General features: G+C 39.6%; 1 protein-coding gene across 8 annotated transcripts in view; it reads right to left on the bottom strand.

Moving 5' to 3' along the window:
• The window catches only part of trim37 (tripartite motif containing 37), a 51,758-nt gene that overhangs the window by 9,596 nt on the left and 15,693 nt on the right, over positions 1 to 26,469 (bottom strand). For 2 of the 8 annotated variants that reach the window (XR_006823277.1, XM_046041005.1), the window contains exons 1-23: positions 21,490 to 21,748; positions 20,576 to 20,649; positions 19,301 to 19,402; positions 19,021 to 19,061; positions 18,440 to 18,556; positions 16,811 to 16,898; positions 16,455 to 16,577; positions 15,731 to 15,890; positions 15,042 to 15,109; positions 13,906 to 14,030; positions 13,506 to 13,556; positions 12,541 to 12,622; positions 11,723 to 11,799; positions 10,729 to 10,908; positions 10,462 to 10,576; positions 9,768 to 9,959; positions 8,929 to 9,062; positions 8,592 to 8,674; positions 6,189 to 6,425; positions 4,927 to 5,316; positions 3,448 to 3,597; positions 413 to 611; positions 188 to 267 (exon numbers count right to left, since the gene is read on the bottom strand). Coding sequence is in view for 3 of the 8 variants with exons in the window: in XM_046041005.1 (XP_045896961.1) it covers positions 188 to 267; positions 413 to 611; positions 3,448 to 3,597; positions 4,927 to 5,316; positions 6,189 to 6,425; positions 8,592 to 8,674; positions 8,929 to 9,062; positions 9,768 to 9,959; positions 10,462 to 10,576; positions 10,729 to 10,908; positions 11,723 to 11,799; positions 12,541 to 12,622; positions 13,506 to 13,556; positions 13,906 to 14,030; positions 15,042 to 15,109; positions 15,731 to 15,890; positions 16,455 to 16,577; positions 16,811 to 16,898; positions 18,440 to 18,556; positions 19,021 to 19,061; positions 19,301 to 19,402; positions 20,576 to 20,596 (2,815 nt within the window). In the remaining 5 variants the exon portion in view is untranslated. Of the gene's footprint in view, positions 1 to 187; positions 268 to 412; positions 612 to 3,447; positions 3,598 to 4,926; positions 5,317 to 6,188; positions 6,426 to 8,591; positions 8,675 to 8,928; positions 9,063 to 9,767; positions 9,960 to 10,461; positions 10,577 to 10,728; positions 10,909 to 11,722; positions 11,800 to 12,540; positions 12,623 to 13,505; positions 13,557 to 13,905; positions 14,031 to 15,041; positions 15,110 to 15,730; positions 15,891 to 16,454; positions 16,578 to 16,810; positions 16,899 to 18,439; positions 18,557 to 19,020; positions 19,062 to 19,300; positions 19,403 to 20,575; positions 20,650 to 21,489; positions 21,749 to 26,469 lie in introns of those variants that run through there. The other 6 variants (XR_006823281.1, XM_046041006.1, XR_006823279.1 and 3 more) reach the window with 4 other exon arrangements.

The following is a 26,469-nucleotide window of genomic DNA, read 5'->3' as shown; positions in this document are numbered from 1 at the left end:
TAAGGACAAAGTAGAAATAAAATACAGATTCAGAACCAAAATAGCTTTTGTTAATCACAGTCTGGCACTGCATCTGCAGTGGACTCAAGTCCTGCACAGTATTGTTTTCTTTATTATCTTCCTCTCAGATATCTGTCAAACTGTTATAATCCCCTCTTTCCAAAAACACAATATACTTTGACTTTACCTATCTCCACTGACACTGAGGGTGTTATGGACTGATGGGAGTTTCCTGAGCTTTCAGATTCACAATCCAACATGGCCGCCCTACGTAAAAAAGGAAGAGAAGCAACAGTCTTTGTGAGAGGCAATGCAGAAAAATAGAGACAAGAAGAGTTGACTGTGAGTAAAACAGCTATCTGCTGTATCTTAATGGCTGCATTTGTCCTGTGTATGAGTGTCTGAGACACACCCTAGGGTCCTACTACCACAGTTCTTGCTGCCAGTCAAGTAGCTTGGTCCTCCCAAAGAGTAAATGTCATCCCTGGACCCCGAGGCACCGTACAGCTGCTGCTCCACTGAGTACTGCGGCTTGGAAGTGGAGGCCTGCTCTGATGATGAGCTGCCGAGAGAAACAAGGGGGCTCTGGGTGCTGTCGCCCTTCAGCATTCCTGGAGCAGAGACAGGAGCAAAGGTCATTCAATGGAAAAACATGGATTTTGTTTTGTTTTGTGATTTTCACATCAATCCAGGCAAACTCAGACTAAAAACAGCACTGTGTTAAAAGACTGCAAAGGGCTGCGTGGGAGTCGGGGGTAGGTTCTTGAGACGATGAAATACAATCCATCATGTCCAGATGGAGTAAAACTGTAGATCCATGAGTTTCGGGACTTGTCAGACTCATGGAAGTCAGTCTGAAAACATTCCTTAGAGCTCTACCAATAGTGGGGCTAAAAGTAGAAAGTTTGTCCTGTCACTGAAGGTTAATTAAAATCAGGAGGGGTCATCTTCTTTGGAGCATGAATGTGTTCAGGATGCTTAATAGCAATCTGGTTTATAGAACTTTGATACCCTGGGTGAAAATTACACATTTTAGCCAGAGGGCAGCACGACAAGAAGATTCATGATGAGGGTTCATCCTCTGGGGAGTAAATTGTAATAATTAACTGATAATTCTGACCAAATGGTGATGCTCGAGAAACCATGAATATCAAGACAGAATGACCAACTGATTGGGTTTAGAAAATTGACAAAATCAAATATCACATTATTTTTAACCAAATACCTTAAATCAATACAAATTGATATAATGTGCCAATGTTTTAGGGAAGAGTACTGGTGTTTCCCATTAATTAATGAGACTATGACGGCCCGCCATAGTCTAATTTGCTGCGCATAGTTTCAAAATGAATCGAAAATATTTTTACACATCTCATAATAACATTTTACATTGCTGTAAGCTCGCACGCTCTCACACTTTGGCATCCGACTTGAGACAACCACTTTTCTTTTGAGCTAACTACGGTAACGTTAACAGTCTCGTTTGTGAGAAGGTTATTAAGATAGTCTTGCCTAAATTTGGAGTGCACACGTATTAAAGCCTTTATGGAAAATCCACTGAAACAGCCCAGAGCGAGCTGACGGGTAGGTTAGCGACTTTATCCATTCATTTTCAGTGTTGCAGTATGAGAGTCCTACCTGAAGAGAGGCTGTGTCTTCATGTTACGCCATACGAGAACCACATACAACATTATTTATCAAATTAGGTTGGACTCTCGTCGGACTTAATGAATTTAACGTAAGGATACACATGTGACAACGCCTGTTTTTCAAAATAGGGTGTCTATACAGTATGGAAATAAGATTAATTGGAATATATTCACACAAAGTATAAAAGACATTACATGTTTTCAATAAAAGTAAAAATACATTTTTTTTAGGGAAATTACTTTTTGGAAAAACATTAACTAAATTTGTTGACTTTTGTATGGGTTTATGATTAAATAGTTTATTAGAGCACAACATTGTTTACAAGCGTACAAAGTTCTTCATAGAAAGCCTCTTAATTTTATAACAAATTGATGCATTTAACTTTAAAATGTACAAAATCTTCTTCTGGGGGTCTTGCCCCCGGACCACCCGATGAGAGGGTTCGAGGCCCACCCAACATAGTCTCTTAAAATCCAGTGGGAAACACTGCAACTTGTGCTTTCATTTGGCAGTAAGGACCAGATTCAAATGGTTTTACCAATTCACTGCCCACTCCACTATAATATTTATATGAAAAGTTTAAGGGAACTATTTGGAAAAGGTTTGTTCCCTACAGAATATAAAAACAGCAAAATGGCCTCAGACTCCATGGAGTTAACTATAATCAAGGAAGTTTCAGTTATTTGATTATATTATCAAAATTTCAATGTTTGGTCTCATGTCATATGCAAACCATCCATAATATCCATAATTAATAATCATTATATGGCTCATGAAGATGGGTGTAAGGATTACAACTAACTGCTCAGGAAACTGGACTTAATCTTGTGTGGATGACATAGATACGAGTGTTTTTCTTCAATAGAGATGCAGCTGCAGCTGGCAATGCCATGGTAAGAAGCCATTTGGAGGAACTAAAGAACATGACATGACAAATGAGCAGCACAAATTTGTCAAATAGAAGTTCTAAAAACTGGACAAGGACAGTCAATGTCTGGAACTTGGATGTAAACACTGTTTGAAATATTGACACACTGAAACAAATTTTAGTCAGGTGGAGTATGTAGTACTCGACCAACCCACAGTTTATCACAGAGCAGCCACCAGCACTTCAGGAACTATTTTAAGTCACACTGGAACAGTACAGAGGAGAGTAAGAGCCAGGTAAAGCAGAGGTTATTTGGAGCACTATATTTTCAGCTCCAACAAGGACATACTTCAAGATACATTAAGTAGATACCTGATTCAGTTAAGCACACTAAGTGATTTTGTTAGAGCTTCTAAACTAAATTTCCACCACGCTCATTGTTGAACTCAGTTTGAGGATGCCATTGGGGGATCTAACAAACTAACTAACTGTACATTAAAGCTGCTCTAATCAAATTTTTGTTTTAACAATGGATGACTGACAAAAGTGTAATACAAAAAGGTAGATAATTAGCAGTTCCCCTCAGCTGTTCAGAGCTTTATTGCGTGCTAATTGTTTTGGTTTTTCTGGCCCACAACTTCACTGTTTTGGTTTACTCTCAACACAGCAGACAGACACAGTCAGCAACTAGCTGATGAACATAGCGGAGAGCTTAGCAGCTAAAGAGGCAGATATTTCCCTCAGGAGTTAGATGAGAAACACGAACACGACAAATGAATGCTAATGTTGCTGTGGATTTGCTGGATGAGTAAATAGGCAACTGTTTGCTAACAAGCTCACCTGTATTTACAAGTTTTTTTTCCCCAAGTGGGCAAAAAAAAGAAATGAATGCAGGTTTAAATAGTAACATAAGCTAGAAAACTACTGACCCTCAGCACCTCCAAGCCCCTCTTTAAGATGCAGGCTGAGCTCTATGGCTAAGTCTGCTCCTCTCAGGTCCTTCTCCAGCTCCTCTGGACTCCTCCTCTTCACAACCATAGATCCACTGCTGTCTAGGACAGGGGACAGAGATTTCCTGGCTGCACACAGAAAAAAAAGAAATACATAGAAAATATGTAATTATCTCAGCTCTAGAGACCAAATAATTGTAGAATCACATGTTACAATCATCGCTTGTTGAGATGAAGAGAATGTAATGACCATCGAATCATTGCCTGCCAGTGTCCGTGAGCCTCGTCATCATGTGTAGTCTAGTCCAGTCAGTCTGGGGTTCTTACCTTAGTCTCTCAGGCATATATAGATCCAAATAACTCTGGGTAAGACCATGCCAAAAACAGTAATCTGTATCATAAATAAACCAAAGTATAGAAGTGCTCTAAACTAGCTCCAAAGGCACCCAAGGCTAATTTGAGCACTGTGAGGAATTAGTGTGGAAATCCTCCACTGACCATCCAAAGTGGCAGCACAAAACGATAAATGCCTTAGATAATAATGATTAGAGCAATATTCAGGACTGTCCTTATAAACTATTGATTCCAATGGTGTCAGGTTGGATGGAGCTCCAGAAGCAACAAATACTGACTTTCAATTTTGCTTTGATGGAAAAAAATTTAAAACTATGTAGGAACAGAAGATCAGCCGATAACCTTATTTCAGTAGCAACAGTACTAAGCTGCACAGCAGGGCTTTGATGTTCAGTTTGATTTTAGTTCATTCTGACACACAATTGTGCTGCTGACAAAAAGAGAAAGTTATTTATACTTCAGTGATTTCTAAAGGAGTGGTCAGACCAGAGATTCAAAAGAAATGGAAGCTAGTCTTTATTAGTAGCTTATTACATTGGTTTTTTTTTAGCCATGGCTCCAAGACGATATAACCCAATGAATTTGGTGAACTCCTGACATTTCCTGTAATGCAAATTTGATACAGATACCCATGAATATATTAGTCAAACTGGACTTCCTGGATTGTTTTTCATTGCCTCCCCAGTACATGAAGCAACACGCCCAAACCAACACAGGCCCTTGCGTTTTCTTTATCAACGCAGGGCTCTTTTTGATCCTGTTGAATAATATAACACATTATTGGTTAAATAAGCCACTCAATAAAATGAGTTATTAAGACAGCATAGTAGACGCATATCATTATTTTAAGCTGATGGAGCGAGCATCTGTAAATATTTGTTTGTCTGGTGGCTGAGTTTACTGTCTGAGGCCTCTCCTTTTCAGTCTTGTTACCGCTGGCTTTGCACATACCACAGCTACTTTTTCAAACCATTTGTTTCTACACAGCTTGTTTTGTCTGGACCAAAACTTCTTCTTCTTCTTAAAAAAAAAAGATTACGAGACTTACGGAAACTACCGGATGTATCGATAGCAAAATAAAGAGAGGATTTTTAGTTTGTTTACATTTCATGAAGTAACTGGAACACTCTGGAGCACTGCAGCTGTGTAGCAGCTTTTTAGCATTAGCAGTGTAGCAGTCCTCACCAGGGCGGGAGGGCCTGGACCGAGCTGCAGCTGCTCTCCCCAGCAGGTCCAGCTCACCAGGTTTACGACAAGCTGACAACTCTGAATCAGCATGGTGAGAGGGTGCCTCCTCCACACTAAATCCCCCTGATGGGCCAGGCCTGGGCTCTCCAGACCCCCGAGCCTCCAGCACTTGACTCTTGACATCAGACATCTTGCTACGGACTTCAGCCATCTGAGCCTTGAGGCGGATCAGGACCCCTGAGTCTGGAGCTGATCGTCGCACCACCTGAGGCCGCCGCTCTCGTTCTTTCCTGGAGTGTGGATGAGCTGGAAGAGACGAGAAACGGATTCAAGAAATGAAGGAGTGAAACTGAGAACAGCTGAAGAGAATAAAAAAATTAAATAAAATAAAGCAAGGATCCAACCCGTCAGTATATGGATACAAAATGATTTCTCTTACCACCGAACCACCTGCTGCCACCAAGCAGCACTTCCCATTACATAAACATTCTTTATATTGATAACAACCCATAAATTTGATATTTAGTTAAATAAGTTGGCAGGAACGTGTACTACATTGCCCACATGCAAGGTAATGAGACACAAACAAAACCAAGACCCACTCATAACAACATTGCTTCATAGCACTACTAGAGGCCAAATACTCCACAGGGTACCTTTAATATTGTATTGGTAAGTTATTGTAATTTAGTTTCTTTGATTTTGCTACATCAGTTACCACACACGTTTTGTTAGTTGGCCTTGTCAACGCTAAAGTACTAGCGCCATCTTTGCAACACTCCGGCTTTATGTTCAAACAATCTGTCTCTGTGGCTGCATGCAATATGGGGAGGATGATTTCATTTCATGTTGTGCCTATGCGACCTTGGGACAGAGCATAAAACAAACTAGAAGAAGCACATGCCAGAAAGTAGCCATCACGAATATCTGAGATGGTCTCAATCACTGGAGAGAAATGAAAAGAAACATGCATTTGTTTACTCTCAAATGTAAGCAGCAGAGTAAAAAAACTGTGTAAGTGTCTCCCTGTGAGAGATAAACCTCTGTCAACTATGGATGCTGTAGAACTGTGATCATCCAAAGGGCTTTTTTTATTTTGGAGGGGCCCTGTGTGTGAGTATCGATTCTCTGTTTAGCTGGAATGATTTTCAGTTAGTGAGCTGAATGTATTTAAAGACCTTGGCTGTGCAGTAGAGATACAGGAGGCCGAGGCTGAAGGCCCCACAGAGACTCCACGCTGCTGCGCTCCTTTAGATCCAGCAGCTGGATCAAGATGACCGGGTCAATCTCCAGGAGGCTGCTGCTGCCGCTGCCGCCGCCTGGTCCAACTGCACCGGCAGCAGCTCCGCTACTACTGGCACTGCGACCAGCAGAACCACTGCGATGTAAGGAGCGCACACTGGAGCTGGATCCACCTGTAGATCGGGCAGAAGACAGAGTTTATATGGCTCAATTTTGATTGCATATAGTGTGTATGTTTTATATATTTATGATTTTTTATTCTACTTATATTGTATTTTATTCTTTCTTTTACTCTTTGCACTACATTCCCCTGTGCCTATAGGGGAATTTGAATTTCCCCTACGGGGATCAATAAAGGAACATATCTTAACCTAGAATTGCATTTTTCTTCAGGAACAGCGAGGGTTATGGCTTTGACCAAAATGTTGATTGACAAATGTAAGAATTCATGGTAAAAGGATGTCTTTCTGAAAAAAAAATAAATAAATAAGATGGTGGCAGTGGAGACTGACTTTGGCCAGTGCTGTACTCGAACACTTATTTCTTACATTTTTGTTTTGTGAAAACAAACATCCTCATGTATGGTGTCCATTTATAATTTGATTCTATTATATATATATATATATATATATATATATATAAAAATAAAAATAAAATATAATTTGTTTTTAGCTAACTGATACAGTGCAGATCTTTTCCCACCACAACTTTTCTTTTTTGTGTGTGACTTCAGTAAAATAACATTTCTCCACCTATTGTTTGAGCTCACAGTCAGACACAAGGGATTTAAAATGACTGCAAAAATAATTTTACTGACGTGATATTAGTTTTATTTCTCTAAGTAGATTTTGTACTCATAACAATTCTTGGTCCCACTTGTCCGGCTTTAAATCCCAAAATTTTAAAAGTAAGAATAGTTAAGCTCAAAAGAAATACTGATGAGACTGCTGCCGGGATCAGTTAATGCTCAATAAAAGTTTTCCAGACAAATATTCTGTATCGAAACCTCAGTTATAAAATTTAGACAAGGCTTGTTAGTTTTTACTGCTAGTAGCAGTAAAAGCATCAAAGCACCACTTAACTACAAAAAATAAATCATGACCCTTTGGGACCTAAAGAATGTGCAGCAACATTTTAGTGAGCTCGACTAACAGATGAACACACACAGCCCCCACACATGTACACATACAAACACCAAGTGTTTCTATATCAGCACGCTGCGAGGGGTACAGTGCACCAACAATGACTCATCCTCTTCATGCCTTACAACACCAACACAGTCAAACAGACTGAAGGAGCTGCTTTTTGGCCCACCATCATATCACTATGTTCTGTTCAGAAGTCAAACAACAAGTAGATTTGATTCTGTAAGTTCTCCAATAGTGGCTGAGGCTTTTATTTGTCTCAACTGAAGAGAAAACAGGGCTTTTGTTTCAGGCAGGACATTAAATATTTTATGGTTACAGCTTCACAAATGTCTTTGGATATCTTTGGGTTTTAACAACATCTCAAAAGGTGTCACCTTGGCCTCTGGGAAATTGTGATGGACATTTTTTGTAATCTATTTTTTTATTATAAAGAACAAAAACTGAAATTATCATTGGATTTTCACATTTCCAGAAGTCCTTGAACGAAGCATTTGCCGAAAGTTTAAAATAGTGATATTTCATTAAAATCACTTTATTGTACATGTCTCATTCAAAAAATAAACTGTTGGCACTAATGATCCTGTAAAAACATTATCCTTGACGCAACTGGGAAGCTTTGAATGACTCGGCTGACACCAACACCTGACAACAATTCAGCCAATCAGACTGACCTGCAGGTTGTGTTTAAAAAGCGATAGAAGAGAGGATTCATGCAACTGCATGTGAGTATAAAATGTTGTATATATAGATACCATTATTTTTTGTAAAATAAATTAGCAAAAAAAATCAACCTGCATGTTTTATTTTTTATGATTAAATAATAATAATTAATAAAATAATTACATTATAACTGTAATACTGCACACAAGACATGTTTGAAGTAGATACTTCCAGTCATGATTGTGTTGTTTCCATGGAGGAGCAGTGAAAATGAGTCCACAGTGAGCAAAAAAAAAAACACCCAGAAAGTATAATTTGGGTTTATTCCTCGACTCCATAGCCAAGCTTTCACTGAATACTGTGGACAGTGTTTTTGGGATACAGTATCTGCTAACTACCACACTGGCCGATCTCCTCTGCAGAGGTAAATAACTAATACTCCTATGCACCAGGGGTAAAAATTATAAACTGTGGGATTTACATAGATAATGAAATATGAAAAATAATTTTACATTGGTGTATGAATTATACCTGTGGCTCCAGCCGAGTCATCAGGGAGCTCTCCTTCTTCTGTCTCCAGATTCCCAATGAAGTCTACATCGTTCTCTCCTGACCTGTACAAATATAAACATACAAACAAATAGTAATTTATTCAGTAATTGTGCAAACAGTACATTTTATTCAGATTGACATTTTATTAAAAAGGTAGGTAGGAAGATACACAATCCCCTCTTTGTGTTTTCATCCCTCTGCCACAGTTTAGCAAGGAAATTGAGGCCCTCATGTTCTAATCACAGCTATATTTTTTTGTTAAAAGGATTATTTCAACAATACGTTACATTAAGAAAACGTGACACATTCTACTCACATGGTCTCCTCATCTATGTCGTTCTCCTCTGTGTTGCTGGTGGCTGTGGAGCTCCCCGAGGTGCTGCTGCCGTCCAGCGGGTTCACCTCCTCCTCTGTCAGACAGTCCACCTCCAAGTCACCGTCCGAAAGCTCCTGAACAACACAGTGACATTGTGATCACACTAAGCTCATGGTTTTGTAGCAGCAATATCCCCATTTCTTTAAGGGTACCTTCACCCAGTCTAATAATCTGGCTTGGCCTGCTGAGCCACTCAACTGTCATACTGGATGTAGGCAGAGGTTTACAGATTTATACCTGTAAACCCATAGAGGCCCGGCGGCTATGTCTCCTTCTAAAATCTTACTCTTTAAAAAAAAATAATAAAAGACTATTTTAATGTTTAATTAATTATCAATCTCAGCCAAAAGTGATCCTATCGATTGTTTGTTGCAACCAACTGCAATCTGGTTACACTTCCTATAAGAATATCTCTTTGCACTCAATTAAAACATGACTGACATGAACAAATAAACAGCAGCCAGCAGTTTTAATTCACTGTCCTACAGCATTGTGTACTGGATTCACTAAAGTCTTGCAGTTATGAGAAAACATCTTGAGAAAGCCTCCATTTCTTTCCATTTGGTTAATCAAATACTATACTGAGCCCAGCTTTAGTATATTGTTAATGCTGGGAATGAAGCCTGTACAAATCACGTTCCAACCATCTACATCTACAAGTATTCTACAAAACACTGCGGGAAACCATTAAAGTAATGCTAGGTAAGCAGATCCAGTCAACTTAAAGTAAGAAGCAATAAGCTGCTACCGCAGTCTGGTGCAGTGTATTTAAAACTCACATTAGAGTCATCGTGCTGGGTCCTCTCGTCTTCTTCTGCTTTTTTTGTCTTGATTAAAGTAGTCTGGATATCATCGTCACTCTTGACTGAGCGAGGGTCTCTTTCAGAGGCTGTGGTGCCTGCAGCGAGCCTTAGGTCAGGGGGTGAGGAGCTGCGCGACGTCTGGTGGCGAAACAGCTCGATGGCCAATCTCTGAAATCAGAAATATGAATCAGTCCAGGAGATTGACAGAGCCTTCACTGCTAGATGCTAGCCACTCTCACACACACACACACACACACACTTGTTTTAGACTCTTGGTCAGACAAAACAAGACTTGAAGATGCCACCTTGGACCATTTTCTGATGTTTTATCAACAAAACAATTAATCAATTAACTGAGAAAATAACTGGTAGTTTTGAGAATTGAGAATGAAAAATAGTTGCAGCCCAATGTGATATCCTCTTCCTCTATCCACATTTTCTACAGAAACATTCACAGAAGTTTTTCGATCCTGAAATTTTCAGACACACGTAATTGTGGTGTTTGAACAATGTTTGGATGCACAACATGAGTCTGTAATTGTATGATGCACCAGTGAGCTTTCTAATGCGGTGACTAACCCAGATTCCCTGACTTCACAGAGCTGTTCTCAATATGAAAGTCTAAAAACACAAATGGATTCTCACACACACACACACACACACAGTGTACCTCTTTGAGGTTGTTTATCTGCTGGATGTAGCCGCTCTGGGCCGATTCCAACTGGCTGATGTACCAGTACTGATCTCTGCACTTCTGGAAGAAGGTGGGTGAGCGAACCTGGTAGCTGTGCAGTACGCACATGAAAACCAATTACACACCATTACCCTTTGGCAACATAACTGCTTTGCTGCTACTTTCTATAATATCAGAGTGGTGAAGGTGAGCATGCTCTACTGAATGATGATGGGGTGTGTGTGTGTGTGTGTGTGTGCCTACCGGAGGACCAGTGTGTCGGTCTGCATGTTCAGGTAGCCCTCGCTGGCCAGAAGGTCCAGTCTGAAGAAGCGGTTGTAGCCCCAGCATTCACCAACCTCAAAGTCGGAGGCAAACTCCCGAATTATGTTTTTGGTTGGGTCACTGGAGGCCTGGTGGACCATCTCCACACGGTACTCATACCTACACAGAACCAAGACAACATTACTACACAGGGAAATACATAACGAGAAGTGTGAAGAGAAGTAGGCTATCGGGGAGTCTGCAACCTTTTCTATGGTGTTGTGTAAAACAACCACCAGCAAACTGAACATGTTTGAGCTCATCCAGAAGGAATGTGGAAGCTAAGTTCAGCTAAAGCAGATAGACCGTGTAGAAGACTGTTGGCTATTGCTGAAAACTTTGACATCCTTTCCATCAATGTTACTGAACCTTCTTTTCATGTAGGTTAGAAATGTTTTCCTTTTCTATTTTTGAATGTCACCTGAATGACACGCCGAGTCCCAATATACCTATACTTTAAAAAGGCTAAATTATTTCCTGAAACAGCTGGTTGCTATAGTTTTTTGCCAACGTTAACTCAAACAGGTCTAAATAGTGTTTTTTGTTGGAGACTCTTTCAGCTGCGGATTAATATACGTTTGGTGCTCTAACGAGTATTTCCAGCAGCAGGACAGTGTATATGGGATTGACTGGAAATAAACTACAGTGTGTGTTCATGGTAATGATGAAAGCTCTACGGCACAAAGATATAATTAGGCCTTGGATACGCAGACACAATAAATGTCAGTGGGATCAATTCACTGTTGTGGTCTTTAATGTAATCTGTTCACAATCATCAAAACAGATCATTTAACTTGCTAATCAGACATCCTGTCATGATAACAACAGCTCAGCTGGTTGAGAAATCCCTGTTGTACCTGTGTGTCATCATTCTGATATTTTCATCAAAATAAACTAATTACATTATGTTGGAAAAAGCCAAAGACTGTCATACTTTGATGTTTCAGGGAGTCCAGCAGACAGCTCCAAGAACACAGACAGGTAGTTTCCACGGACCACACCATTACCATCCTGAGGAAACACATTACAGGAGTTACTAACATACATGCACTGGTTTTGGAACCCTGTGATATTGGTCTTTGAATGTTACAAAACAATGTAGTGGTTTAATAACAACTGCATTTTGCATTGTAGCCTCCAGGTCTCCTCTAGGCATAGTGAGCACATGCATACTTTTTTACTCTTTGAAAGAGAGCGTCGTCACGGTGCCTTGCAGCACACATTTAGCTCACAGAATGCATCATGTGCATTTATTTGTATGTCATTTATGTGTTAGCTATAGAATCTAACTAATCCAAGCTATACTCTTCCAGTACTCCCACAATCCATCAGTGTTCCTGTTTAAAAGAGCAAATACAATGGTCATTAATATAGTAAATAATTATTTACCTCTACCGCAGAGAGAACTAGTACTTTATTTGAAACAGGCTTATATTAGAGGCTGGTCTTTATTTATATACAATATACTAACATTCCCTGTTTTATAAGTATAATTTTATATGAAGTATTACTTCTGAAGTTTGTTAATGCAAAATCAACATGTTTACCTATTGACTTGATAAATTTAAGACATACAGGATGTACATTTCCTACTAACAACAATCCTTTTATCTCAACACTTCACACTCTGTTTCTTTTTTTAAACAGAAATCCTGTTTTCATGGCTTTATCAAAACCCCTGGTGTCTTAGTCAGATTGAAAATGTGTTCCTTAAACTTCTCTAACTGGCACATTAGTAGAAGGAAAACTCACTGGATAGACTTTGAGTCTCCAGCAGAGCCCGGATATCTGTAGAGGAGGGCTGTAGACCGGGTCAGCCCGCTGCCTTAGGGTGCTACAAACACACAAAAAACACACACATATCAAACACAGTCATTTCAAATCCTGTGAACTCGATTTGGCAACTGTACCAACATATGCTGCTATGACAAGGTGTTCCTATTTGAAGCTGTTATTATGGTTATTTTTAACAAACTGATAGCAGCAGCTATTGTGCATCCTATAAACTTTGCTCTTTTGGAGCATTTACCTCTTGGGGCACCACAGGAGACCTTCAGGTTTGAGTCTCAACTTTCATCTTGAAATACAATCAGCAGTGCGTGAAACCGCTTCAAAGAACTCCCGATCCTCTCGTAAACAACCACAGAACCCCACTACTTTGTTCATTTCAATTTAGTTTCAAACTTGCAAACTTATAACAGCAACAGTGAACACAGCCAGTGCTGGCTACTCTGTGCGACAAGCAAAGGGCATCAAGTAACACTGTTTAAATATTAATTAAAGATGCAGGTAAAACAGCAGAATTCCACAAAGCTGAACATTTTATAAGAATATTATCATCATCAAAATTTCAAGTTTGTTCAAAACAAATGATTCTCTTTAGATCTTCGAAATAATTACAACTCAGCAACTGAAAACAAGTGTAGACACCCCTAAAAAGTGGAGGTATTCTCAACACCAAGTGGTTCGTATGAGTGTCGTCCAACCGACTTGCTGAATGCAAGATGAAAAGTGCAAAAAAAACTGCACACAAACGGTGCTCAACATCCGTCTGCTTCAAACAATGTCATCTAAATGTAAATATGGTGTTTAAGGAGCAACAGAAAACCCTATTATTAGACACATGCAGCTGACAAAATATATAAACATTAAAAAGTACTGCAGTCATTTTTTATATTTGCTATATATGGCTAAATGCTACTAAACAGAAGATTTACCTGAAGTTGACCAGAACAAAATTGCTGGAGTCATAAGCAGGAACCAGCTCACTGAAAGTACACAGAGCAGTCGGCAAATATTCACATTTGAAAAGCTGGAAACAGAAAATCGTTGACATTGTTTCTGGCTAAATTATCTAGTTTTCATGTTTGCACTTAGACATTAAGACATAGAAAGGATGCATATTCAGTTATGTTTAATGAATGGGTGAGTGATTATACAGACAGTATGAGTAAACTTCACCTTTATTAAGTGTGTGTGTGTGTGTAATCAACCTTCCTCTTTCTTTGACTAAATATGTTTTGGCTTTTGGACAAATTTGGAATTATTAACTATTTTCAGAGATGTGAAAGTCTAAATGAAAAAATAAATAAATGTGAAATAAAATGTGCAGATTACCTGGTGAAGTCAGGAGGGACTGGCGTGGTGACGAAGGACTGCATGGGTTTCCGATGGACCTGCTGGAACATGAGCAGGATCTCTGGGCTCTTGGAGATCAGTTCACTCTTACTGCATGAGTGAAGCTGTTCAACACACAAACAGCAAAAACAAATCCTCAAAACATGCAGCTAAAACATCAATGATGTCACGTTGCTTTTGGTCTGGACGAAGGAAACATGTTTTAATCGATAACTGAGCTTTTGTCAGGAAGAGTTGTGTAGATCTCATCCACTGAAGCAAATTCAATTAGCATCCTTAGGAAATTCATCTTAATGCTCCAAATATTTCTGATATAAGCAAGTTAACCAAACTATGTGTCTGCTGATTCGTTGCACACATGCAACACGGCAGATAACCTCTGCCCCAAGAGTGCTTATATCCTTTGTAAGACGCAGTCTTGAAAACGTGTCTGCTGGGCCAAAACTGTAATACGACATGAAACATATAGTGTATTAAAGCTTCCACTAAAACAAAATGTGAGAGAAATTGCTATCAGTGAAGAACTGACATAGAATTCTCACCAGCTTTGCAGAGAAAACAATTCTCTCATTGTTTTGATTTCACAGCTTGCAACTTTACTGTATGGTTCGCTGATCTTATCAATCCTGTTTCCAGCAGCAGCATGCAGCCGTTTCAACAAACAAACCCTGACAGACCCACTGATCACTACCAGCCCTGCACCTATCCAGGAAGCAAAGTAAGGCTAAAAAAGGAGAATGAATACTGGACTTACATGGATCGACTGGACACAAACATGAGCTTAAATTAATAATAATTCATGTCTGCTGGAGGTGTAAATAAGCAAATGTGTGCCAATATGTTCATCTGCCAGCTTGTAGTTCTTCTGCCCCTAAACAATACAGTAATTTGGTATTAAAATAAGTTACAACACAGCTGTTTAACTATTAAAATATATAATCTGATCATTGTTTTGATAATTAGAGGGGATTTAAGATGCACCTTATATATTTATTGTAATCTATCAAAACAACACAACACACTACGGCCCCCTGACACTGTTTTACACCACTAACAAAACAGCAATGCAGTACAGCTAAACAAATGGAGGCTTTGAGCTGCTGTAGACTACCAACCTGATGCTCCACCTCCTGCAGGAGAGACTCCAGCAGCTCCGTCTCCTGGGTCAAGGACGTCTTCTGGCCTGGTGGGGAGGAACGCATTTCTATTTTCAGTGTACTTGTGCTGAATGTCAGCCCTGAAGCAGGCTGGGGAGTGCGAGTGGTTGAGCGGGCAGGTTGTGTATGTGGGCGCTGAGTGCATGCACCCACTCAGTCCAGATAAATATTACATATGTATATTGCCCATAGCTATAAAAGGCGCATCTGACTGCTTTCAGAAGGGTGTCTACACACTGCAGTGCCAGTTAAGGTGTTTTGCAACAATATTCAGACATGGACTAGATAACATTGCTGTATTCAGGCATGGTGGCTTTGTGTTATTCTGACGTAGGAGACCTTTACGTTAATGTCTCTTGTCATTCTTTACATTAATCTGGTTCATTTAAATTAAGACTAAGGTTATTTAATAGTGTGGGTAAAATTACGTGTTATGTTTTGTTAAATTCTGGTTTAATAACACCCAATGTTAAGATTTAAACTACTGATAAATACCAAAGTAGCCAGCATAAAAATACTTTCACTGACAAGAAATGTCTAAATAAAACCATCACTGTGTAAAAGACACTTATTAGCTGATAGGAGTGTCTTATGAAGTCAGAATCAACAAAGGTACTTTGTGACAGTCAAGTGTCCAGGAGTCTTACCCATGAGGGTGATGAGTTTGTTCTTGAGTTGGTTGTCCAGACGAGCAATCATCATTTCCACAGCGTTTCGGATCTCTCTGACCCTCTCGTCCTTCGCTCCCCTCACAGCCTCTACGTTCCTCTCCTGACCCACAGACACACACACACACGCACACACAAGCTGACCAACAAGTACGATTTCAACACTTCAGCTTCATGGAGCAGACATCAGTTCACAGAATAAATATCAACATGTTAGTGCCATCTAGTGGATGTCAGCAATACTCTGTTATCTGAACTTCAAAAGAAATCTGTAAAACACAATTAAACACTTAAGAAATATAATGGATTGTAATAGGATACAAAACCCAATTAAAGTGAAACACAAACAAACTATTCTGTTCACTATGTCATCGTCATCACTGGTAAATTTACTAAGAAGTTTGACAATGTTTCTTTTTAAGATATGACTTTTTTGGCATATTTTGGCAGGTCAGTAGTTGCTAGGAAAATTCTCCCTCCGCCGGCATCCTCAGTTGGGCACCCACTATATATTATTCACCTCCCCTTGAGGCCTATTGTGTGACAATTTGGCCAGAGGGTGGTGTTACAGGAAAGCTCATAAGAGTGTCAAAAATAGAACGGTTTCATCCTCTGAGAAGAGAGAATGTGATCAATAAATGGCACGGCCTTTGGTCTTTTATAACCTGGTATTTCTTGTATAAAAGAAACAAGCAGTACTCACCACTTCCTGCACCAGACTGATAAGCTCCATGAGGCGGCGGCGGAGCTTGGCGACCTCCTCCTTTACTTTGGTTACATGCTGCTCGTATATCTCCACCAGAGGCTTGAAGGTGTGGCCACCGTGCTGGACACAACAAAAACAAACATCATTCTCTGCTTCCAGTTTATCCAATATGACATTCTGCCACTTATCTGTTATCTCTGTTTTTATCATTGTAAACTGAATATCTTGGGGTTTGAACTGTTAGAATAAAGTTTTGACATTTTATAGACATTAACTGATTAATTGAAAAGTATGATATGTTTGTCCGATTGCATGCAAACTGTAATCTAAAAATAAAATATTTGAAACACTACCATGCCTCCCCACAGAGCACACTGGTGACAGATGCATTTCTTACAGGTCCAACAGAAAACGCTCAGCTTCTCATGGTGGTTCTCACATCTGCAAAGGAATAATCCAACGACAGCACACAAACATGTCATACAGAGAGAAAAAGATTTTGAGGAAACTTTCTTAAACCAGCCATTGCTCTAACCGTTGGCCTGTTTTACTTCAGTGTTTCTTCAAAGTTTATGAAAACTCACGAAGTTCATAAATACAGGAGACAGAGTGTGACTATGATGACCATGGTGACAGAAAGGTAAGAGGAAAGAAGAACATGAGGAATGTGTTGGAGGAGACACAGGACAAAAACAAGCAGCATCGACTGGAATAACGGGAATTTGGATCTAGGTATTTACTAAAATTGTGTGCATGTGTGTGTGTGTGTTATTACCGCTACCACGCAGTTTACAGACCAGCTGTGTGTTAAATTATTGTTTTCAGGATTGCCAACTGTGCGCCCTCCTTTTTAGACACACTATCTCAATCTATTAAGACACCCAACAAATCTCATGCCAAATAAACAGTAAGCAAAAAAGCCACTCCTTGATGAAAAATATAGCTACATAGGTTATACGGTTTTCCTCTGCACACAGGACAACAACGTATTTTCCTTTGGTTTTTTGGTTCGAGTGCTGAGGGAAACTTGATTATGAAACTAACAACTAATAGCAAATGCAGGGTAAGTTAACTTTAAGCTCAATGCATGATGTTGGAAAAATGTCATGGTTTGTCTATCTTGCTAATACATTGTTAACTGAAGCTGTCAGTATTACCTACTCCAGTAAAAACACTACACGTTGTTATGCTGCTGTGTATGCACGGTGTGTCTGCCTACTGTATTTGCCCATTGCACCTGATAACATGTTATGTAGTTTGGTCACCTGACAAACATATTTTGTTCATTTAAAATTTATGTCAGTTGTTGGGCTCATTGCAATTGCTTTCACTATCTTCTTAAGACTCATTTGTATTTATTATTTATTAACTGTGCATGGGGCATTGCAGATACTTTATAAATATGGTTTATTTATATGGTTTTCATATGCTTATATAAAGTTATCATTTTAATGTTTATGCAAACAAAAAGTGCACCGTGCTACTAATTTTATTTGTGGTTTTCAATATAAAAACAGGTTTCAGTGTGTGGTTCAGTACTTTTCAGCATATTTTAACAACACCGTGATAATACTGATAACCGTGATAATTTTGGTTACTGTAATCGTGATATGAAAGTTTTATACAGTTTCCTCTCCATCAGAGCTGTGGGGACATTTTTATTTTAAGCAGAAGATCAGATGATTGCCAGTGTGTTTTTCCAAAGATAGTGTCCTGTTAAAATAAATTGTTGTTCTACCACCACATAAACTAACTAACATGAAAGAAAAATGTCTGAAGATAAGAATAAACATAATATTTTAAATTAGTTATCCGCAGTTTTGTGGTTAAAATCAGATCTCATTTATGGCTATTAATTCCGGGAAGAGTGCGACCTATTACCGGGAAGCAATCATTTCATAATTATGGGAAATCCTTCAACCCACATGAACATGCAGGTGAAGAAGAAGACGGAGAGTGGAAAAGTAGTAGGAGATGCTCACTTGTCCTTATCGTTGTCCTCATGCTTAGTGAGGCTGCAGAGCTGCAGAGTGTCCAGCTGCTGGGTGACCTCCTCTGCCCAGCGACAGTTGACTAGCTCCCTCAGCTGAAGCGGAGCCCTGTGTGTTGACGTACACAGACATACATTTTAATACCTTACCACACGTCACACACCTTACAACATATCAAAAGCAACGGACCAACTTGTTGAAACTGAAACACAACTTATCCAGAGGCTGTTTTCCACCTTTACACTAGTGGTGTTGGTGTTATTCTCATTCATAGGACACTGTTATAGTACACAACACACAGTGCTACACACAATTGTGTAAAGAACAACGGTTTTATTAATCTTATCTTTGTATTGTTTGACTATGGTCATGTCACTGTCACTGTGCGGTCATGTTATGCCCTGAGGTTACTAGTTTTATTTTATGTATCAAAGCAAATTCCTATCAAATACTCAGAAATGGCAACAAAGCACAGAAAACAATTTAACCAGTTTCTTGTTTTTTAAAGTTGCATACTTTGAACATTGACAGACAGTAAGAAGGTTTGCAGATGTGTGTTAGCAGGCGCTTACCGACAGTGTGGACACTGGGCTCTCTGCTCCGTCAACCATCGCTGTTAAACAAGAGGTTCCAGTTTAATGATAATAGCTCTAAATGTTAATACAAGCAGTGGTATCAAACTGTGCATGCAACATGTACTTTCTTTTGACCTCACAAAATTAACCTTAATTTTACCTTTATTAGTATTTACCTAGTATTCTGAGTATCAAGTCTACAGTATGTCCTGTTCTGCCAGAACAGATACTAAGAATTGCATGCTATCAAAATGTATGCAAAAGAACATTTTCTTACTCGTATGCAGCTGAAGCAGCAGAGTTTGGAGCAGTGCGGGCAGAGACGAGCGTCCCTCAGTTTCTCCATGCATATGAAGCAGCGAAACACCTCTGCGATGCTCTGCACAGGGACAGAACAAAGATGACAAGGCTCAGTTTGGCACTAACTACAGCTACAGAAATGACCACAGAGTTAAATCAACATCACTCAGATACAGTGTCAATAAAGACTGAAGATCAAACATTTGACAAAGGACATGAGGATTACAAAGCTGTTTTACTGGATTATGTTGGAGTGTACAGTTGTACTTAATAAGTGTAGACTAAAACAGACTTAGATATGCATTTTTATGCAGATGATAGAATCATCTATGCACGTGACTCTTTTCCAACTCAAACCATGTCAGGATTACAGACTTCAGATATCTCTAAGAACCCATAATTCTATCTTATATCTTCCTGCCATTCCCATTCACACAATGGTACCAATTCTGAAATTGTTAAATTTTTAAATATGCGGAAATATGGTTACATGGCAGTCCAGTTACCTACAAACCTCGTGTGAAAAAACGGCACTGAAAAAAAAGGAAAACAGGAAAACCTTTGTGCAATCAACCTTCATGACTCTCCTTGACTATGGAGATATCTTGAACTCTCATAGTGCTCGCTGTATCCTAAACTAATTTGAGGCAGTTTAATACTGTGCCCCGTGTTTTATTACAAGAGATAAACATTACACTCATCATTATGTACTAACCTATATGAAAAAGTAGGCTGGTCCTCAGTAGCAACAAGAAGAGAGCTACACACTATCATTTACAAATTCATCCTACTAAAGATGCGTCCCTATCTCACATCTCTTCACATTTAAAGCCACTGTTCATCAGACCAGATGCCAGGAATGGCCAAGTCTTGATACCACGAGTAAATACTGAATTTGGCAAGACTGCAGTTTAAATGTTCTCAGTCTCTTGCTAACTTTAAAATCTGGTTTTGGACTGTTCATATTTGGTATCAGGGTTTAAAATGTGTACTTTTAGTATACAAGCATAAACTTGTGTTTTCTAAAACAATGTTTGACTTCTCTGTTCCTGCCTCTACAGTAGTCACAGCACTTTATCTGGCTACATCATCCATCTGTTGGCCTGATCAATACACCCAAGTTCTCCACACCTAAAACACTGTCCAGTCTCCAGACAGTATGATACAGCCACCACCTGAGCTGCTGGGCTAGTATTAGTAGTAAACAATAGGGAAGTAAATTATAAAGCATCTTTAGCTGCATGATACATACCTCAACACTTTGTTCATCCATTTCAGCCAGTTTGAAGTTCTTGATCTCAGGAACAAATGAAAGTAGATAATGGTCTAAAAAGAAAATCAATGTAAGTAAGAAAGTAACTAAAAACTTTTAATTGGGCTTCAGCTTAAGCATTCCAGGATTTACACTTTTTAAATATTTCCTGCTGGAGTAGAGAGTCAAAACAAGAAAATGTGCCACTGTACTACTGCACTGAATATTTAAGGTCATACCACATTGGTTTCTACATCACTTTAAACTATAGAAAATTTAAACTTGTTTGATACTAGAGGCAGCCTTGAATAAAATATATCATATATATCAGTAATTTATTTTAACTATGTTTTTAGTCTGTTATTGATTTTTTTTTTTGTATGCTTCACATTGTTTCATTGTTACTACTACTAGTATTGACTACTTTTACATTTTTCTGGTAGTCTTACCATGCTTAGTTTTAGCATGATGTATTATTTACTTAATTTATTTTACTGGTTTAGTTTACATTTTATTACTCTTTTTTTGTGCTATACACATAGTTATAATTACATAAACATTGAAGCATGCTTAAAAATATGGTTGTGAAGTATGCATAATTTCCTTGGGGCCGTATGTGTATGGTCCTCAAAGAAAAGACACAGGCACAGCTACATGAAAGCTGCAAAATACACTTTTCCTTGCCATGTTGTGTTGTCATCAGCGTTAGCTTGAAGCCTCAGTGCCAGCCAACATAAAAGGCCCAGCATCAGCAGACACACTGGCAGCTAACCTGCCATGACAAGAGCTACCTTTGCTGATAATGCTACGCCTACTAGCATAAATAACCGGGCTCAACAAGGATATCCAGAAAATATTTATATAAAATTGTGAGGCCAGCTAGCTTGCAGGCATTAGCAGGGTGGCTCTCTTACCTTCCCAGAGACTCGGCTTCGTCTGTCACACCTGATAAACACACAACTAGGAAAAGGCTAAACTACATCATCTAGTTTAGCACACAGCAGGCGTCCGCTGGGTTTAGCTTCCATCAAAGACCAAGAAACGTCCAGCAGCTGTGTCAAGACAGAAGTTAAACAATGCTCCACAAGGGATGAAAAACGGCTGTTGGGGGTGTTTTTTTGTGCCCTAAATTAAAGATGTAGCAGTAGCGCTTGATCTGAAGCTGTCTGTCCCCTAGCAATCACCAATCAAACGGCTCCTTTTCTTCTTCACTTGATTTTATTGTGTCGCATTTGTCAGACGGCTTTAAGGGCATTAGCGCCACATAGTGGACTAACCGCGGAATCACAGAGTTAGTATAAAAAGCTGTTGCTGGCTCAGGTGTCCAGTGCTCGTCTAGGAGACTATGGGTGGAAGTATAATTCAGATCCTTTACTTAAATGTCCAGTGTGTAATATTTAGGAGGATCTGTTAATAGAAATGGGAAGCCTCCTTTCCATCACAGGAACTTTAACCTGGAAGTAGGAACCTTTAGAGGAACCAATTGCATTTCCACTGCAGGGACCAGGGTATAAATTTAGTTCCAGGGACTTTATTTTACCCGCAACAACAGTCCCTGCTCAGGGGTAGTACTTTCTGAAAGTACCGGTACTTTGGGGAGGGGGCTTGCCTTGCAGTGAATTTCTGAATGGTCGAGTGGAAGCTACTTCAATCAAGCATGTTGGGTGTTTTCTACCACTGCTCGTCTCTTTTCCACCATAGTTTTTATAAACCAGTAAATCACAATCAACAGTCAGATAGCACACAAGTCTGATATTGTACGTTTGCATTGTATTTATAGCTCAGAAATAGCAGTGTGCAGCATTGTGTTTACAGCTAAAAGCTAATGGAGGTATGCTAAATACTGTGTCCGGAATAAGTATTTTGAGTTTTCATTAGTTAGGAAGTTTCTGCACGGAGCCGAAGTCTGTCTCCTCTTCTTCAAAACAAACGGACCAGCTGATTACAACAGGTAATAAAGCCTGTTAAAATCATGTTCCTTTGACACTCCTTTGAGTGCTTCCAGCTGATCTGCAGCTCTTGTCCGTTGGAAATGCTTTAATGACCTTCCAAACTGTTGCAATTTTATGTTTGTGTTTCTTTCTCTGCCATCATGTTTTTTTTAAGAACTTGAAGGCTTTATCCAGTTTGTTATTAAATTTGTAACGAAAAGGCTGTTTTTATTGGTCAAACACATTGTTTTTCATTATAGTTCAATCAAATCTGATGTTCATATACATTTTGCTCATGGATCGTGGGTTACTGATGATGCCTATCCATTGCTTTGTATGGTATATACGTCAGCTGGTTAATTTGCCAAATATCTGCAGGTCTTGACCGCGGTGGAAACGAACACAACAATGAGCTGAAGGAACCTTTTTGTTTCTTGAAAAGTAGATCCTGGGACTAAAAGTATATCTATGTTTTCAGTTGCGTATGAAGACCTTACATAATGAACTGTTATGTTTTTATTACCTTAGAATGACCCATTTCCATCTACATACACTGCGGGTGCCCCTTACCTGGCCATGTTACTGCAGTAGCTGTAAGGGACAAACTACTCTACAGAGCGTGTTTTATCACTATGTTGAATACGTACACAAAAGAAGCAGAAGAAGAAGTAGTATTAATACTTGTAGTAGTTGACTGGTTTATTGGAAAAAAGAGGAGAAGTGAAATTTGGACAAATGGAGGACCACATGTATTATTTAGTGGCAGAGCGTGTCGGCCACTGTAGCTTCACCTGCCCGCTTGGAAAAGTAGGGGTGAGGGAGGGGTAATAGGCCTAATCATTGCAGATAGGAAATTGCAGTGTCACAGTTTGCAGGGTTAAGAGGAAAGACTGCCTATACAGGTCCTTATTACTGCGGAGCTGAAGGAGTTGCTGACTGAAGACACTTTGTGGTCCGATCAAGTAGTTCATGCAGAGGTGTGTAGTGTTATCCATAATTTTGAGCAGTTTGTGCAACAACCATGCGTCAGGATTAATATTATTGCTGCATTAATATGTATGTTGCATTTTACTGATGTGGATGTAAAGGACTGTGCTAGCTTCTTTATATACTGTTGGGTCATTTAATCTACGCAAGTGCATCATATTCTATAAGTCATTATATGTTTGTAGCATCACTGTCCTGTGAGAATCATGTGTCTCTAAAAAGTCAAGACATTTGTGTGTTTCAAGTTCTTGAGATATGCTGAATGAAGAATGGATTCTGAAGTTTAGACCACATAACCAAGAAGAGCCATATACTCACTCTTTGTGACCTGATTTTATTAAGTATGTCTAGCCTTTTCGAAGTGTTTTGGTCAAGCAAAACCTTTGCATCCACATCCTGCCAGTCCTTCGATGAATTCTGTCATTAAAACTCGTCAAAATATAGACTGACCTGAAAGTACACTTTCATTCATCAATAGGTGCAAAGGCGTCATTTTGTGTGGAAAAGTGGTGGGGACATAGGGGCTCAGATTAGGGATGTGAAGAGACACTTAGCTAGCGAGACATCACAATACGCGATATTAGGTTCATGAGAATGAGACGAAAACATCCTTAAACAGTGTTTTAAAAATATCCTCAATAACGAGATATAGGCGTGGGTACTGTGGGTACCTCCCCCAGGAAATTTTGATCACTAAACACTTAATTTCCTGCATTTTGATTAATGTTTCTGCACCAATTTATGGTGGAAATGTTTTGATTTATTTCATAGGAAACACAAAATTCAGGTAGCTAGCATGTGACATTTCAAAATATATAAATATAATAGAAAGCAGTGCAGCTCTCAGGCAATCTGTGTTGCTTTCAGATCTGTTTCTCCTATAAATCAACTTTTCTCATGTAATATCATCTCTGCTGACATGTCCCCAGCGTCCCCAGTGTAAATGACACCTCTGAATGTTTTGTTTATGTCAGTGTCTATAAAGGAACCATTGCATACTAAGGTCATCACATTGTCAGATCTATCTCTGGCACAATATTATCAGTCTCAGCCTTGCTGCTTTTGTTGTCTGCATGTTCTCCTTTTATTTGAGCCAGTCTCCTCCAACACGCTCTATATTGCCTTGAGTATGATACAGTTTTTCTCATCGCTTTGGCACAATCGTTGAATGACTTTAAAACTTATTAAACTATGTGACTATTTATATGAACATCAGGTCAGTTGCTCACATTACTATAGTCATTTATAATTGCTTTGGCACAAATTGCAGCAAGAAAGCCTTGTACATCAATATAGTTTGCATTCATTTGCTATTGAATTACATTACTCTCAAAAGCAATTATACACATGTTCATTGTGTAAATCCCTGCATGCTAAATAGAGCAACCAACAATCACAATATCCTGTCACACACATATTAGATACATAATAGTTATAATTGTTGTAAAAGTTGTCAGATGGAGAGACTTAGGCTAGATGGGGAACAATTCAATTTCCTCATGATTTAGAGCGACCAAACACAACTGCTGTCCAATTTAGCTGACAGGTGAAACTCATAACCAATCGGTTTCACGTTTATGTCGCAAGGGTAAGACTGAATGTTACAGCTGTGGGATATGGAGCATGCAGTAGAGAGAGCCTGCCTGTGCAAGAGGAAGTGGCACTGGAGCGTGGGGTGGTATGGTGAGGGGGAGAGGGGGGCACAGAGGATGAGGAAGAGCCAGAGAAAGGCAAAGACATGGAGAAATCTCAAATGAGATACACACAACAATTATAGACCATATAATCAGCCATGGCCTAAATATGACAGAGGCTAGCTGGAGAGTGCAGCCTGGTCCGGTCCACGTTGTCGTCACTAGTCCAGACATTCAGGAGAGAAAACAGGTATGTAATCAAATATTGTACTGCAAAATGCCTTCACTGGTATTCCAGTAAACTTAACCAGTGTCTCAGAATATATCTATAATACACATATGTATCTGTCTAGGATTGCGCGTCTGCCCCGTGGTGGTGGCAGGAGATCAGTGTTTACTGCTCAACAAGAAGCTGAAATTTGTAATATGGTCGTAGCAAACAATGCTAATTACACTAAAAGATATTCAAGTCATACAAGATGACGGCATATTTTAAAATGTCCACACCATTAGCCTCTCCACAATTGATCGAGTACTGAAGAGAATACACATTGCAATGAAGAAACTCTACGATGTACCTTTTGAGAGGACTCGTGAGAAAGTGAAGGAGATGAGGTACCAGTTACGTTGTACAGGTAAGTCTACACTACACAGTGCTGTAATCTCCTTGTCTTTCAGTATTGACAAGTACAACCTGTATATGACGAATGTGTTGCACAATGTGGGACATGTATAACTGTATTGATTCCTGGCCAGCAGGTACTTTTGCAAGACATGAGAGCAAGGGTGGTGGTGACCACAGACCACTTCTCAGTTCCTATGCTTCCTGGCTGATGTTTTGGTCACTTTTGAATGCTGGCGGTGCTTTCACTCTAGTGGTAGCATGACACGGAGTCTACAACCCACACAAGTGGCTCAGGTAGTGCAGCTCATCCAGGATGGCACATCAATGCGAGCTGTGGCAAGAAGGTTTGCTGTGTCTGTCAGCGTAGTGTCCAGAGCATGGAGGCGCTACCAGGAGACAGGCCAGTACATCAGGAGACGTGGAGGAGGCCGTAGGAGGGCAACGACCCAGCAGCAGGACCGCTACCTCCGCCTTTGTGCAAGGAGGAGCAGGAGGAGCACTGCCAGAGCCCTGCAAAATGACCTCCAGCAGGCCACAAATGTGCATGTCTCTGCTCAAACGGTCAGAAACAGACTCCATGAGGGTGGTATGAGGGCCCGACGTCCACAGGTGGGGGTTGTGCTTACAGCCCAACACCATGCAGGACGTTTGGCATTTGCCAGAGAACACCAAGATTGGCAAATTCGCCACTGGCGCCCTGTGCTCTTCACAGATGAA

This window comes from Micropterus dolomieu, linkage group LG23 (assembly GCF_021292245.1).
Source record: "Micropterus dolomieu isolate WLL.071019.BEF.003 ecotype Adirondacks linkage group LG23, ASM2129224v1, whole genome shotgun sequence".
In the NCBI taxonomy this organism is placed as follows: domain Eukaryota; kingdom Metazoa; phylum Chordata; class Actinopteri; order Centrarchiformes; family Centrarchidae; genus Micropterus; species Micropterus dolomieu.
The sequence above is the reverse complement of the archived record's forward strand: the minus strand, read 5'-3'. Positions and strand labels throughout refer to the sequence as shown.